The sequence below is a fragment of the Cannabis sativa genome, chromosome 9 (assembly GCF_029168945.1).
Source record: "Cannabis sativa cultivar Pink pepper isolate KNU-18-1 chromosome 9, ASM2916894v1, whole genome shotgun sequence".
Lineage (NCBI taxonomy): Eukaryota > Viridiplantae > Streptophyta > Magnoliopsida > Rosales > Cannabaceae > Cannabis > Cannabis sativa.
Window position 1 is genome coordinate 51907446 of NC_083609.1, and position 16758 is coordinate 51924203.

General features: G+C 32.8%; 1 protein-coding gene across 1 annotated transcript; it reads right to left on the reverse strand.

The window, feature by feature from the left end:
- Positions 1-976: 976 nt before the first annotated feature.
- LOC133031469 (uncharacterized) lies at positions 977-15644 on the reverse strand. The gene is made up of 5 exons (XM_061104971.1): positions 15338-15644; positions 14288-14909; positions 13506-14067; positions 12419-13319; positions 977-1851 (listed from the first exon to the last, which is right to left on the reverse strand). Exons 1-5 carry the CDS (start codon positions 15642-15644, stop codon positions 977-979), a joined length of 3267 nt encoding a protein of 1088 aa, XP_060960954.1.
- Positions 15645-16758: the final 1114 nt, after the last annotated feature.

Here is a 16758-nt window from a genome sequence, read left to right on the forward strand (position 1 = left end):
ATTTTTTCGGGTTATTTCGGTTTGTAATTTTTATCGGTTTTTTCGGTTCGGTTTGGGCGACTTACAATTTTTTTTGTACAGCCCTAGTTTACATAAATATAGTGAGGAAACTTAATAAGGAAAAAATATATTTAAAATAAAAATTTAACATATATGAGATATATCACTTTGAATTACCATAAAAATATTAAAATTCTCTTCATATTTTTGTTTTAAAAATAATAAACAAATGAAACTACATCTACAGTGATCGCTAGAGTTGTTACTGGGGCCAGAAAGTCACCGGAGTTTACTGTCGGTGCCGGAAAATTCGCTGGAGTAGTTGCCAGTGTCGGAAAAGTCACCAGATTCGCTGTCGATGCCGAAAAAGTCATTAGAATTGGCATTGTGCCGAAAAATAAGAAACTGATTTCTTGGTGATTTTTCGGCGACAATGCCAATTTCGACAATTTTTTTGGAGTTTGCTGTCGGTGCCATAAAAGTCGCCGAAGTAGCTGTCGGTGTGGATAAAGTTGTTGGAGTTGCTACCGGCGTTGGAAAATTCGTCGGAATTAGTATTGTCACCACCAAGAAACTGGTTTCTTCATCAAGAAACCAATTTTTTGGTGATTTTTTCAGAAATTTTTCTGATGACTGCCAATTCTGAAGACTTTTCCACACCAGTGACATATAAAACTTTCTTAAAAAGCAAATGAAAACATTAAATATAGGTTTTGAAAACCTAATCTACATATATATGGCATATCAAATACAATAAAAATACCTAAAAATAAAGAAATGCCATATAAATTACTCAAATTTAAAAATACATATTTAAGTAAACAACTTTTAAAATCGCATTGTGAAATTTTTTCCCTCTACAATTTTATGTTGAACTGTAATAATACTGAAGAATATTATTGTATTTCACAAAAAAAAAACGAGAGAGAGAACAATATAAACTATTATTTATTTTTTTTTGAAAATGAACATCTTATTAAGCAACCACACCAGGCTTATCTGCCATTAAATAGGCAGCAGCACAAGAGGGCAAAGAATCTATCCAAATACAAGAAGAATGAGTCATTCGACTCCAAATTGCTAAAGCATTTGCTACGGCATTACAATCTCTATGCACATGAGTAAAATTTAATGAAAGAAAATGATGTTTGAGCCTAAGGATCTCTCTACTTAACATGCCCCAATCTGAATGAAGAGCAGAACCCGATTGCAGACTATCAATGATACTCAAGCAATCTGCAGCAACAATGGCTTTCGAAACAGCCCATTTATGAGCAAGACGAACCCCCAAGTGTACAGCAGCAGCCTCCGCCAAGTGAACTGAAGCTATACCTGGTAAAAAAACAGTTTCAGCCACAATTAAGTCACGAGCCGAATCTCTAATCACAACACTTAAACCACACCCCAATTTATCAACAATTAAGGAGGCATCTGTGTTAATCATTACACAATCAATAGGAGGAGGACCCCATTTCTGATTTGCTTTCACAACTCTGTCCTGCCGAGAGTGCTTACTCTCTTCAAAATAATCATCTAACTTCTCAAGAGCCCATCTTACCCAACTATGAATCTCTTGAGCTTGATGTTTAAAGATGAGTTTGTTTCTACGCTGCCAAATTAGCCAGGAAAGACCGATGAATTGAAGCATTTCTTCCTTAGGAAGTTTGCCCCATAAGTAAAAGAGCAAATCTGGAGCTTTCGGCATGTGTATAAAATTCTGAGTATCAAAACCAGCAAGCTTCCATATCTTAAGGACTTTAGGACAAAACCATAAAGCGTGACAAATATCCTCCTCTATCTTGTGACACCAATCACAAGTAGTTTCCAAGGACATACCTCTTTTTGACAATTCTATTTTCGTAGGAATCCATTGATTAAACACACGCCAAATGAAATTTTTCATTTTTGGAATGAGCTTAGAACTCCATATAAACTTCCACCAAGCTTTCAATATGGGGCTGTGTTAGAGCATCCAGCAAGATCCGTATGTAGAAATCTAGTTTTATAACCACTTACAACCGAATATTTACCATTATTATTTAAGCTCCATGACAACCAATCGGGTCTTGAGGTGATAGAGATAATGCCAAGCACCCATGGGATATCATCTTTATGAAACCAACTATGAACTTCATTAGTTTTCCATTTTCCATCATTATTAATCAATTTGTCTAGAGTGGTACCTGTTGGGTTTTATGCCCTAAATAAAACTCATTTCAATATAATCAGATTTACTTATTAATATAGATCAGAAATAACATTTAATGTTGCATGGTTCACATGATTTATTTCATGATTATATGTTCATAATGTATAAATTCATCTGAAACCCTTTTCACATACTTGATCCTGTTTATTGTGCCATCAACACATTGGAAAGTAAACATGACTATGTGAATAAAGTTTCCTAGATTTATCAGACACAGGGTTTTACTGATATGATAATCTACAACAAGAGTTTACTTGTATTTGGAGAAATACTATGTTCTTTCCAGAACATTGGTTAAAGTAAAGCTCAGGTTGGATGTATGGAGTATGCATCGGAAGGGACCGATATTGAACTTTGACTTAGATATATTAAACTTACCGTAATATCTATTCAAGTCAATATCGCCTAGTTGATCCTAGATCAAATGATCTTAATCCTGATATGATTAGGCTCAATCTCGAGAGGCTATTCGTGTTCTTTGATTTGTTAGTTAAGCCTACTTTTAGGTCAGGGTGATACGTACATTTTGGGAACACGGTAGTGCAATTGAGTGGGAGCGTTAGCATAAACATGGAATCTATAGCTTCTATCTGGCGAATAGTAAGCAAAGGATGATCTCCTTCGAGCTTGACCAAACGAACATAAATGGTGGAGTACTCATTTCACATAAGCTGAAATATCATTTAGACGGGGTCAAGTGTTTTACGGAATAAATACATTGTAGGGTGTAACGGTAATTTAATCCCTTTACAGTGTAGATCATTCATATAGAGGATCATTGATCACATTAGGATTATAACAATGGATAACTAATGATGTGTCTATATGGTGGAACATATAGAGCATTCTATATACTGAGAGTGCAATTCTAAGTTCTATGCGTGGATTCAACGAAGAATTAATAAGTTAGTGAATTTTAGTGCTAAATTCTTGATCTACTTATTGGAAGCTCGGTTATATAGACCCATGGTCCCCCCACTAGTTGAGATAATATTGCTTGTAAGACTCATGTAATTGGTTTTGATTAATCAATTATAATTCTCAAATTAGACTATGTCTATTTGTGAATTTTTCACTAAGTAAAAGACGAAATTGTAAAGAAAGAGTTTTTAGGGGCATATTTGTTAATTATGATACTTTGTATGGTTCAATTAATGAATATGATAAATGACAATATTATTTAATAATTATTTATAGTTATTAAATAGTTAGAATTGGCATTTAAATGGTTGAATTAGGAAATTGGCATTTTTGAGAAAATCAGATACAAAAGGTGTTAAAATTGCAAAATTGCAAAAAGCAAGGCCCAATCCACTAAGTGTATGGCCTGCCACTTTTGTAGGAAATTTAAACTGATATTTTCATTATTTTAATGCCAAATAATTCAAACCTAACCCTAGTGGAATGCTATAAATAGATAGTGAAGGCTTCAGGAAAATTACACTAAAATTGTCTATTTTTCCTTCAGAGAAAAACCTGAGCCTTTCTCTCTCCCTATCTTTAGCTGCCACTTCTTCTTTCTCTTCCCTCTTGAAATTTCGAAATTTCTTAGTGTATGAGTAGTGCCCACACACAGCAAGTGATACCTCAATCATAGTGAGGAAGATCGTGAAGAAAGACTTTCAGCAAAAAGGAGTTTCAGCATCAAAGATTCAGAGAAAGAGATCCAGGTTCAGATATTGATAATGCTCTGCTACAGAAAGGAATCAAGGGCTAGATATCTGAACGGAAGGAGTCATTTAATTCCGCTGCACCCAATGTAAGGTTTCCTAAACTTTATATGTGTTTATTTTATCGTTTTAGAAAGTTCATATTTAGGGTGTTAATAAACATACTTGTGAGTAGATCTAAGATCCTGGTAAAATAAATTCCAACAACTGGCCTCAGAGCCATGGTAATTGATTTACTTGCATGAAATTTGGACTTTAAAACGATTGTTTGTATGTTCTTTGGATGGTATCATGTTGTATTGAGTGTTATTTGATGATTGATTGATGTTTGTGAAATTTTCGTGACAAATAATTGCGATTTTATCTCTGAAATTATTTTTATTGGATAGTATGGAAAAAATTAAGCAAGTTAGCCTTTTACAGAACTTAATTTGGATTTTATTTGAATTAGTTATGATTTTTTGAAGATTTGAAAAAATCGGAAATTTGTCTTGATATTTTCCTGCGATCGCAAATCTGTCCGTACAGTTTCGAAATTTTTTGTTTTTCTTCAATTTTTCATGCTTTTTCATGGAATTAACTTCTAATTTTTTGTATAGTTTTGTATTTATACTATTACTATTCCTAATTCAATTCTAATTATCATTTTGAATTAATTTAATATTTTTTAAATTTAATTCAAGATATTAGTGTAATTTGAATTTGAATAGAATTAGTATCTATCTTCTTGCTTAAAAATCTATCTTATTTTTAAATTTGATTATATCTTATTTTTTTTTAAATTTAAGGTCAGATTTTATAAGATATTTATAAAATCTTTTAAGATATTTTTAAGATATCTTATCTTTTAAGATATTTTTAATTATATCTTATCTTTTAAGATTTTTTTTTAAATCTTTTTAGATATTTTGACCTTATTTAAATTTAAAATAAGATATTTATAATCATGTAATTTTAAATAGATGTAAGATATTTTGCTAACTTTTAAATTTTGTTATTTTATTTATTTAAATTAAATTTAAAATCTGAAAAGATATTTCATTTATCTTTTCTAATTTTTATTTATAAAATAACATTTAAAATTTAAAAGTAGTTAGCAATTTTTTTTTTTTTTGAAATGAAATTTAGGTTGGTTGAAACTTATTTTTTCAAAAATTGTAGGTTTAATTTTAAATTTAAATTTTTTAAATTTTAGAATTTTTTTTATTTTTTTTAATTTTCAAAAAATAAATATTTTATTTATATAATTAATTATTTCGAAATTAATTATTTAATTTAAAATTAAATAAATCCTACATCCAACTATCTAGCTAACCTTGTTGCAGGAGTATGTGTTTTAGCTTATGTGTAAGTTTTTAAAACCTATTATTACTTGATTGCAAATAGCCATGGTTACCTTTTGCCAGATCTAATGATCTGATGGCTCCCTTGGTCAAGATAATAATTTGTAACAGGTATAATTTACAATCTTCTTTCATCTGTGTATGACCTAGCAACATGATAGGACCCATCCAAAGTGTGCATGTGTGAGCCTATGTGTTTAATTTTATTATAGATGCATATAGGTTGTTGTTGCTAAAATAAATTATCATAGTTCTTGATAGAATTTATTTAGGCCCATTTAGTTTTTGGGCCTATTCAATTAATAACAGTTGTTCTTATTAAGGTTAAATTCCTCTCTTTTGGGCCTTGTGTGAGAGTTGGGAGCCATAGAAGTGGGTACGACATACTGAACCCAGCACCCCCTCACATGAACCACCCCAATTGTGAAGGCACATTTGCCTGATTTGAACAACTGTACTAGGTTAATTAAACTAGTTTAACCTAATTAAAATTGATTAGCAACATAATTAATTTCATTTATTTTGAAATTAATTTAAGAAAAATATAGTTTAAAGAATTTTTTATTCTAAGCTAAACTATATGTATTTTCTTGTATTTAATTAAATATAGAATTATAACCATCTAGATTCTTTCTGGAGCTTAATTTAAATTTTTCATTAAATATTCCTATTTAAGTTGATATTTAGTTATCTACAACTAATCAACTTAAATCTGAATATCTTTTGAATTTTAAATTTCAAAATTAAGTTGAGGAATTTTAGGCATTGGTTATTAAGATTCTTTAGATATTTTTTAAGTTAATATCTTTTCGAATATTAACTTAAAATGGAATATTTTCAAATTAAGTGGTTACAACTTAATTTTTGATATTTAATTAAATTTAAATTTGAAAATATTTAAGTTCTAGATTTTTTCTAATACAACTTAAATTAGATATTTTTTCAAATTTTGTGGAAAAGATACTTAGTCAAATAAGATATTTTCTAGATAGTTATTTCTAGACTACTTATTATTTCTAATATTAAATAGGAAAATATTATAAATTGTGAAATTAATTATTTAATTAATTTTGGTACAATTTATTTTAAGTATATTTTTCCTAGTATTAAACTAGAAATTAATAATTAAGCCTTCTCTACACTTAATTATTTATTTCTTGAATTTAATACATTTAATTAATTTGAAAATTAAATATCTAAGTTGATTTTTATCATCATACTTAAATATTTCTTTTTCATGACATTTAATTAAATAGAACATTATTTTTAGTTGAAATTTATTTTTTCAACTAAATTTAAATAATTTTCAAAATATATTTTTTTCTTTATTTTATTAATCAATTTTCGAAATTGCATTTCTTAAATGCTAGAATTTCGAATTTTATCTTGAAAAATAGATTAAGTTGTAAATTAATTATTTATTTTAATTAATTCTTGGATCAACTTAAATCAATGATTTTTTCATTTATTGATTAATTTAAAATAAATTGAATTAAAGTATATTATTAGAAATTGAATTAATTAGTCATAGGAAAATCTAGATAGATGATATTTTTGCTTGAAGTATTTTTCTAGTGTATTTAATTAAATAGAAAATTAATATTTAAGTTGATTTTCATCATCATACTTAAATATTTGAAATTTTTCTTATATATTTAATTAAATAGGAAAATTATATTTTTTGTTGTAAATTAATTTTATTAATTAATTTTGGGCCAACATTAAATTAGAATAATTTTTCCAGGATTTATTTTTTATTTTAATATGCATTTTTCGAAAATTGTATTCTTATATACTTTAATTTTTCGAAATGCAATATATATTTATAGAAAATTAAATTTGAGTTGTAAATTAATTTAAATTAATTTTGTAACAACTTAAATTGAATATTTTTCTAAATATTTATTGGAAATTATTACTAAGATGGAAATAATTCATGTTATTTTCATATCCATCTAAGTAAAATTTATAAATATTAAATTAAAATTTATATTTGGAATTTTTCATTCTAAATTGAAAATTTTAATTAAATAAATATATATTTAAAATAAATAGAATAAATAAAGAGAATCAAAGAAAATACAACTCTCTTTAAATAATGAGCTTTATTATCAAGAGACATTCGATCTCCATTGTGGGTTTTACACCGTGTTTGTTTTAGTGAGTAATCCTCCCTAATGGAGGAACGTTCATTAGCAATTTTGCACCGTTTAACCTCGCATGATAAGTAGTTTGTAAGTGTTTTGTATGGTATGGATCACCCTAATGGTGGCGACCATACTTGACTTGCAAATTATGAAACAATGGTGGAAGCTCATAAGATAGAATTGCCTTGACTCTCGCCTAAACGGGACAACGCTGAATTCCAATCTTGATCGAATAAAAGGTTGCTAGAATGTTTAACATTTTAGACGAGCTGACAACTCTATTCAATGAATGGTACCTTTGACTCTCGCCTAAACGGGACACTGATATCAGTTTGTTGAAAACCTTGGAAATTATTTAGGATTATAAGTTTTAGTATTTTCACTTTTCATTCCTACTTGCTATATGCTTATAATTTCTGAATTGTGTATGAATTTATATTGAACCATGTTATTTTCTGTTATTAAGTTGTAGTTTAATTTCGAATCTTCATTGTTGGTCTAACATGTTTGTTTTTCTAATGAGATAAATCCCTAATGGATTTTCACCATTAGACATACATAATAGTGTAAGATCTCGAAAGATAAATATTGTATATGCAACATCTAGCTGTTCATCAATTGATAACACCTTAGACTAGTATTTTTACGATATGAAACAAGAAGATTGTATAAATAAGATTACTTTGACTTTCGCTAATCGAAGCATCGTTGGATTCTTATTTTAAACGAAATTATCCTAATTCCTCTTAGCTTATTCATTTCGAATTAGCTTCAAAATATATCATTGGATGAATGGTCTATAAATCATTTCATGTCATTCTATATTTTCTCTTAAGAAATTACATGACGCATATGATTATAATCTCGAAATTCTATTACCAATTGATATAAATCCTCAATCTTAGAAATCTCCTACTTGTATGGGCAAATCTGACTTAGAGTTTGTCTTATTAGTGGTGGTCCAAGAAAGAATTACTCATTATATTTGGTTGAATTTAAGTCTTTGACTTTAATTTTAGAATCCAAACAGAAATTTTCTTATATTTCTAATTCCAGAATACAATACAGTTACACTTTCTCAAGTGTTTAATATCCATCTTATATTAATGGATTCAAACTGTATGGAATATGAGTTAGGTATTCTGTGACCAGGATCCACTTGCAGTATTCTAAGAACTCTTTGATGTAACTAAACCTATGTCATCATAGACACTACCACATTTTTTTTAATCTATGGCATTTGTATCTTGTTCATAGTGGATTTGACAAGATCAATCTCTGCAAAAAGTTAATATGCCTATATCCACTGAAAGTAGTTCATCTCATTCGCAGATGGATGTACATTCAGGGGTGGATATGAGTTTTTCGTTGTATTCTTAAAACGATAACTCTAGATTATACCTTATAGCAAGAAATTTGAAATGTTTGAAAAATTTCATTAATTTCTAGCAATGGTTAAAACCATAAAGGTAAGTGGTTAAAGATCTTGCGAACTGATAGGGGTGGAGAAATAGTTAGTAGATATGCAGTTCAAAGATCATTAAATTGATTTTTGAATTATATCCAAACTTACCTCCCCAGAAATTTCGAGTTGCATATTGATGATTAGTTACTAGTCGTTGCCTAATTCCTTCTATGGTAATACAATTTCAGAATGATGTAATGGTTGTATACTTAATGTAAATCATTACTAGCTTCATGGATGACCTAATCAAAATCTTAAGAAAAGCTAGAACTGTTAACCATGGTTTGTTAGCTATTCTAAGTGATTAGGGGTGGACCATCCCATTGTCAATAGATAAGAAAGTGTTTGTTCAAACAAATACTACTTTTCTAAGAAAATGACTAAGTCTGAAAACAAGTAGCAAATAAAGGAGATATTTAATTCTTGATTCCAAAAGTGTTCTATCATCTTATATAACATATGATGATCCCACTGCCCTCGTTGTCTTGTCACAACCGAAGAGATCAATACCATTTAGTTTTCTTAGACATAATTCACGGTGCCTTGTCGTAGTGGGAGAGTTTCTAGGAACTCACCTTCTTATGACTTGGGAGACACTAGTGATTTAAATCCATTGTGAGTTTAAACAAGTAATGGATTGTCAAGATAAGAAACTAAGAAGAAAGCCAATAGAACTATGGTTTAATCCATTCACATGGAATAACCTAAAGTTTTCTATTACAAGGACATAAAAGGAAATTTTAGTGAATAAGTCTATTCTATAGACTTAACAAAACTTCCTGTTCCTAGTATTATAGGTTTGAGTTTATCTAAACCTATGGCTTGTGGTATACCTGGTAATTACTTACTCTAATGCAAGCAACTTACTTTAGTAAGATGCTGAAGCATTTTCTTTCTAATGGCAATCTATAGAAGCTTCACAACTTCTTAGGCATAGATTTTATTTATCTAAGGAAAAGTCTCAACTATTCCAGAAAAGATAAAGCCATGAAAGAATTTCTTATATCAACAGTGAGAGGTCTTAGATATGCTTTTGCATGCCTTAGACCAGACACCTGCTGTTGAGTGGGAGTAATGAGTAGGTATCAGAATCCAGGAGAAGAACATTGGAAGACAATCAAGTAAATCTTAAGATAAAGAAGAGGAACTATATGTTAGTCTATAAGGGTGTGTTTAAAACTCTTAGACTACACCATATCAGATTTCGAAATTTGCCTTTGTGCTAGTAAATCTTTTTGATAAGATGGTGATTACTCTGGGGGTGGAATAGTGATTTCGGAGAAGTGTAAAAACCTATCTGAAGTCTCTAGGTCTACCAGAGAGGGACTGAATGTTAAGGTTGCAGGAAAGGTACTTATTCAGTCTAAGGAAAGTTCTATACATCTTTGGCACCATTCCAAATTGCCTTAAACTACTAGTGTTAATTTCCTGATTAACCAAAAGTAGTTGCCAAAGGTATAGAATCTAGTATCCCAAGAGAGTAGACATATAGAGAGGAATTTCACATTATCAATGATTTTGTGATTAAGGAAGAGTAATGGTGGAGAAAAGGTTGTGGTTAATTCAACCTTTCAGATCCTATTACGAGGAGTTTACTACTACTACACTTGATTTGTATATCAAGGTGTTGAGATTATTTGAAACGCACTTTTTTGTTTTATATTAGTGCAAGTGGGAGTTTGTTGGGTTTTATGCCCTAAATAAAACTCATTTCAATATAATCAGATTTACTTATTAATATAGATCAGAAATAACATTTAATGTTGCATGGTTCACATGATTTATTTCATGATTATATGTTCATAATGTATAAATTCATCTGAAACCCTTTTCACATACTTGATCCTGTTTATTGTGCCGTCAACACATTGGAAAGTAAACATGACTATGTGAATAAAGTTTCCTAGATTTATCAGACACAGGGTTTTACTGATATGATAATCTACAACAAGAGTTTACTTGTATTTGGAGAAATACTATGTTCTTTCCAGAACATTGGTTAAAGTAAAGCTCAGGTTGGATGCATGGAGTATGCATCGGAAGGGACCGATATTGAACTTTGACTTAGATTTATTAAACTTACCGTAATATCTATTCAAGTCAATATCGCCTAGTTGATCCTAGATCAAATGATCTTAATCCTGATATGATTAGGCTCAATCTCGAGAGGCTATTCGTGTTCTTTGATTTGTTAGTTAAGCCTACTTTTAGGTCAGGGTGATACGTACATTTTGGGAACACGGTAGTGCAATTGAGTGGGAGCATTAGCATAAACATGGAATCTATAGCTTCTATCTGGCGAATAGTAAGCAAAGGATGATCTCCTTCGAGCTTGACCAAACGAACATAAATGGTGGAGTACTCATTTCACATAAGCTGAAATATCATTTATACGGGGTCAAGTGTTTTAAGGAATAAATACATTGTAGGGTGTAACGGTAATTTAATCCCTTTACAGTGTAGATCATTCATATAGAGGATCATTGATCACATTAGGATTATAACAATGGATAACTAATGATGTGTCTATATGGTGGAACATATAGAGCATTCTATATACTGAGAGTGCAATTCTAAGTTCTATGCGTGGATTCAACGAAGAATTAATAAGTTAGTGAATTTTAGTGCTAAATTCTTGATCTACTTATTGGAAGCTCGGTTATATAGACCCATGGTCCCCCACTAGTTGAGATAATATTGCTTGTAAGACTCATGTAATTGGTTTTGATTAATCAATTATAATTCTCAAATTAGACTATGTCTATTTGTGAATTTTTCACTAAGTAAAAGGCGAAATTGTAAAGAAAGAGTTTTTAGGGGCATATTTGTTAATTATGATACTTTGTATGGTTCAATTAATGAATATGATAAATGACAATATTATTTAATAATTATTTATAGTTATTAAATAGTTAGAATTGGCATTTAAATGGTTGAATTAGGAAATTGGCATTTTTGAGAAAATCAGATACAAAAGGTGTTAAAATTGCAAAATTGCAAAAAGCAAGGCCCAATCCACTAAGTGTATGGCCTGCCACTTTTGTAGGAAATTTAAACTGATATTTTCATTATTTTAATGCCAAATAATTTAAACCTAACCCTAGTGGAATGCTATAAATAGATAGTGAAGGCTTCAGGAAAATTACACTAAAATTTTCTATTTTTCCTTCAAAGAAAAACCTGAGCCTTTCTCTCTCCCTATCTTTAGCTGCCACTTCTTCTTTCTCTTCCCTCTTGAAATTTCGAAATTTCTTAGTGTATGAGTAGTGCCCACACACAGCAAGTGATACCTCAATCATAGTGAGGAAGATCGTGAAGAAAGACTTTCAGCAAAAAGGAGTTTCAGCATCAAAGATTCAGAGAAAGAGATCCAGGTTCAGATATTGATAATGCTCTGCTACAGAAAGGAATCAAGGGCTAGATATCTGAACGAAAGGAGTCATTTAATTCCGCTGCACCCAATGTAAGGTTTCCTAAACTTTATATGTGTTTATTTTATCGTTTTAGAAAGTTCATATTTAGGGTGTTAATAAACATACTTGTGAGTAGATCTAAGATCCTGGTAAAATAAATTCCAACAGTACCTTCGGGAAGCAATGCTTTTGTGCGAAGAGAAAAGGGCATGCCTCTTGGCAGCCAAGCATCTTCATTAATTCGAATAGTACTACCATTCCCAACGCACCACCGAGAGCCTTTAAGTAAGATTTCCCTTCCCCAAAGTATACTTCGCCAAACTGTTGACCCATAATGGCCTATAGTAGCTTCCATAAAATTACCTTGAGGAAAGTAGAGAGCTTTAAGTACCCTTGTCATTAAACTAGCTGGTTCGGTTATGAGTTTCCATCCTTGCTTGGCCAACATCGCTTTGTTAAAATCTTCCAAATCCCGAAAGCCCATGCCACCTTGCTCCTTGAGTCTACACAATTTCTTCCAATTACCCCAATGTAACTTGTGTTTATTAGATGTAGATCCCCACCAAAATCTAGCAATCATACTCTCCATCTCCTTAAGAATGCCTTTTGAAATTCTAAAACAACTCATGATATAACAAGTGATAGCTTGGATCACTGCTTTAATCAAAATTTCCTTTCCCGCTTGGGAGAAGAGCCCCATCTTCCAACCTTGAAGTTTAGCTTCCACCTTATCTCTAATTATGCCAAAAACTTGTTTTTTATTCCTTCCCACAAAAGAAGGCATACCCAGGTATTTAGTATGGCTTTTCACCAAAGAAACGCCCAAGTAATTAGCTAGAGTTTCCGCCACGGATGTGTTGATCTTGCTGCCCACACACATTTCAGATTTCTCAAAGTTTATACATTGGCCAGATAAAGTTTCATACCTTCCCAGAACCTCTTTTATCGCCTTGCACTCCTCCATAGTAGCATCTAGAAAGATAAGACTATCATCTGCAAAAAATAAGTGGGAGAGCCTTAGATCCAAGCTTCCAAACCGTAACCCATGAATCTTCCCAGCCCTTTCCGCTTCCTGAATGAGACATGAGAGACCTTCAGCACAGATTAGAAATAAAAAAGGAGAAAGGGGGTCTCCTTGTCTTAAGCCTCTACTCGGATGGAAGAGACCTTTGATCGATCCATTTAAAATGACTGAGAAAGAAACCGATTTAACACTAAAAAAACTTTCTTAATCCATTCCACATCATAGCCCAAATACTATCATTGCTTCCAAGAAATCCCATTCTACTCTATCGTATGCCTTAGACATATCAAGTTTAAAAGCCATCTTCCTTCCATTCCCGAACCGACCTTTCCTCATACAATGAAGACTTTCCAAACTAAGGATGGCATTATCTTGAATAATTCGACCACCAATGAAAGCACTTTGGTTTTCGGATATTGCTGAATTCATACTAAGTTTCATACGATTGGCAAGGCACTTCAAAACAACCTTATAAACCACATTACAAAGGCTAATAGGCCGGAAATCCGACATCTTAGCTGGCTGTTTTACCTTTGGAATGAGGCATATAAGGGTTTCATTTATGGTCTTGCAATCCGAATTATGATTCAAAATATCCAGGCAGGCAGCGGTAAAATCGGCTTTAATTAAGTCCCAATTTTTGTGGAAAAACAGACCCGGTAATCCATCCTTCCCAGGGGCCTTCAAGGGGTGAACTTGGAACAAAGAAGCTTGAATTTCATCGCTGGTGAAAGGTTCCAGGAGTGCTCTGTTATCGGCTTCACTAATGCGGCAAGGAATTTTCCACGAAGTCCTTCTTTAACATCAATTCCACCAGTTGAAGAAGAGAACAATTTTTGGAAATAATTAATTGCCACCTCTGCGATTTCATTCTCAGCAGTACACAAATTCCCATTGTCATTAAACAGCCCCAAAATTGTATTTTTTTCCGCCTAGCCGAAGCTTTGAAGTGGAAAAATTTTGTATTGCGATCACCATGTCTTAACCAAAGCGCCCGACTCCGTTGTCTCCAATACATCTCCCGTTTTTCTTCCACACCATTAAGATCCTTTTCCAACTTTTGACGGGCTACCCAATCCATCAAATTTGATGATTTGGACAGCCAATCAATTTTTCCTTTTAACTCCTTGGAACGAGCAAAAGTGGCATTTTTTTGAGTGATATTCCACTCATGTAATCTCCTTCCACAATTGGAAATTAAATGAGTAAGGGTATCAATAGGCTTCCCATTCTCTTTGGCTCTCCAAACTTCATTAATAATCTTGTGGCATTCTTCATTATCCGCCCAAGCATGTTCATAATGAAATCGAGACCCCGATTTCCTTCTAAACAAACTCCCTTTGGCACCTTGATTAGCTTCCAAGAGAATCGGTCTATGATCCGAGTTCCACCATTTAAGGAGAGTGGTCTTATTAGTTTTGAAGTGATCCATCCAACCCGAGTTACATAGCACACGGTCAAGCTTCTCAAAAATCAAATTGGATGTCCTCCCATTGCACCATGTAAAAGCATTTCCTTTAGAAGCAATTTCCCTCAAATGGCAATCCGACATAGCTTGTCTAAAATTTTTCATAAGATAGTCGGGTTTCGGGCCCCCTCCCTTCTTCTCCTTCGAACTAGCTATCTCATTGAAATCACCTCCACAAATCCAAACATAGTTAAACATATTCTTTAGCCGATATAACAACTTCTAACTCTCCACTCGCCCACCCGGATCCGGGCTACCATAGAATCCCGTAAAACGCCACATAAACCCCAAATCGTTTTCAACCAAAGCGTCTATGTGAGAGACCGTAAAAGATTTGATTTGAACTAAGAAATCACTAGTCCAAAGAAGCGCCAAACCCCCACTTTTACCTCTAGCATCTACCGTAAAGCACCCAGTATAACCCAATTGAACTCGAACCGATTCCATACCACTGCTGTTTAAGCGAGTTTCAGACAAAAAAATCATCCCGGGATGATAATCTTTGACATGGGACTTAAGAGTATTCAATGTCCAAGGGTTCCCAAGTCCTTGGACATTCCAAAACATGGCCATCATGGTGCTCGGCGACCTAGATTACCTAGGTTCGCCGCTTTCAAATTGTTGTCAAGGGTCAAATCCAATTCCTTAGAAATTCCCCTTGAAAGAGTACCCCCTCCATTCATAGCCATCTGCACTGTAGAATTCTCTGTCTGAACCGCTTTCCCTTTGATCTTTGTTCTTCTTGGAGTCACTTTTCTCCTCTTTAATGGTCCGTCTTCCTTGATTAACCTCTCAATCCCAACATCATAACTTATTGGAATTTCCACTAAATTATTATAATCAACCTCTTCACCAGGTCTGCTCTTCCTCAAGCCTTCCGAATCAAACTCACGCTCCATGTCCATAGCAGCAAAGCCCTTTAAAGATTCATGATCATTCCTCCAAGAACCATTCCTCTTGCAATTAACTTGACTGCTTTACCCCTTTTCCATCATCAGTAACTTGTTAACCCTCTGTCTTGTCAAGTTCTCAAAGTAATTCCCATTAGAACAAGAGTTAAACAATCCCAAATTCACATCTGCCATCTTTCCAGGAGACTTGTTGATAGCAGCTGGAACTTCGACTCCCAACACAGTACGCTGCTTGTTATTCGAAGAGCCTTCTTCCACATTCAGAGCAGGGCATTTTTCATTCTGTTGTATTAACACATTGTTCGCTGACTTTGAATAGATTATAGCTTCTCGTTTGTCATCAGCTTAAGCCATGGTCCATATGTTTGTTTCCAATTGCCCAAACCATCTTCAAACATCTTGGGAGTTTCTGCACAAACCCGAGTATCATGCCCTAAAAAACCACAATTAAAGCACATAAATGGAAGACGTTCATAACTGAACGGGAGCCATTTCTTCCCCCCAATCGAAGGAAATAATAGGCCGGGAAATAGAGGTTTGGTGATATCGCACCAGACTTTGAATGTGAAGAAATCCTTGGTTACAATTCGTGGAATATCCGCCATCTGAACGTCAATAACCTCCCCTGCTAGACTTGCCAAACGATTTAGATTACTTTGAGTTATTGAACGGGATGGTAGATGATAAACCCGCCCACAAATTGGGAATCACAGAAGTTCTTTTTCCCAATCTTGGGGCAAGGATGTCATACGTTCAAGAATCAAAGTCCCATAATTGAGGAACCAAGGATTTTTTCCCAAAATCCTGTTCAGATCTTGTGCCGATTTGAATGTAAATACCAAGAAACTTGATTGTTTATTGCTGTGTTTAATTTCCACACCCCATTTGTTATCAGCAATTCCCCAGACCCGACCTAAAATCGTCTTCAGAAGAGGACGACTCATCGGTTTGTTGGAGCAGAATCGACCCTTCGCACAGTGACCTCCGGCAACGTCTCCCACAGCTTCGTTGATTTCCCAACCATCTTCATCCAACACGGTAAGGTTTGAAGCTTTGGCAAGAAGATCATCCATGGTGATATCAGGCTTTTGCAGCATTTCGACTTTAG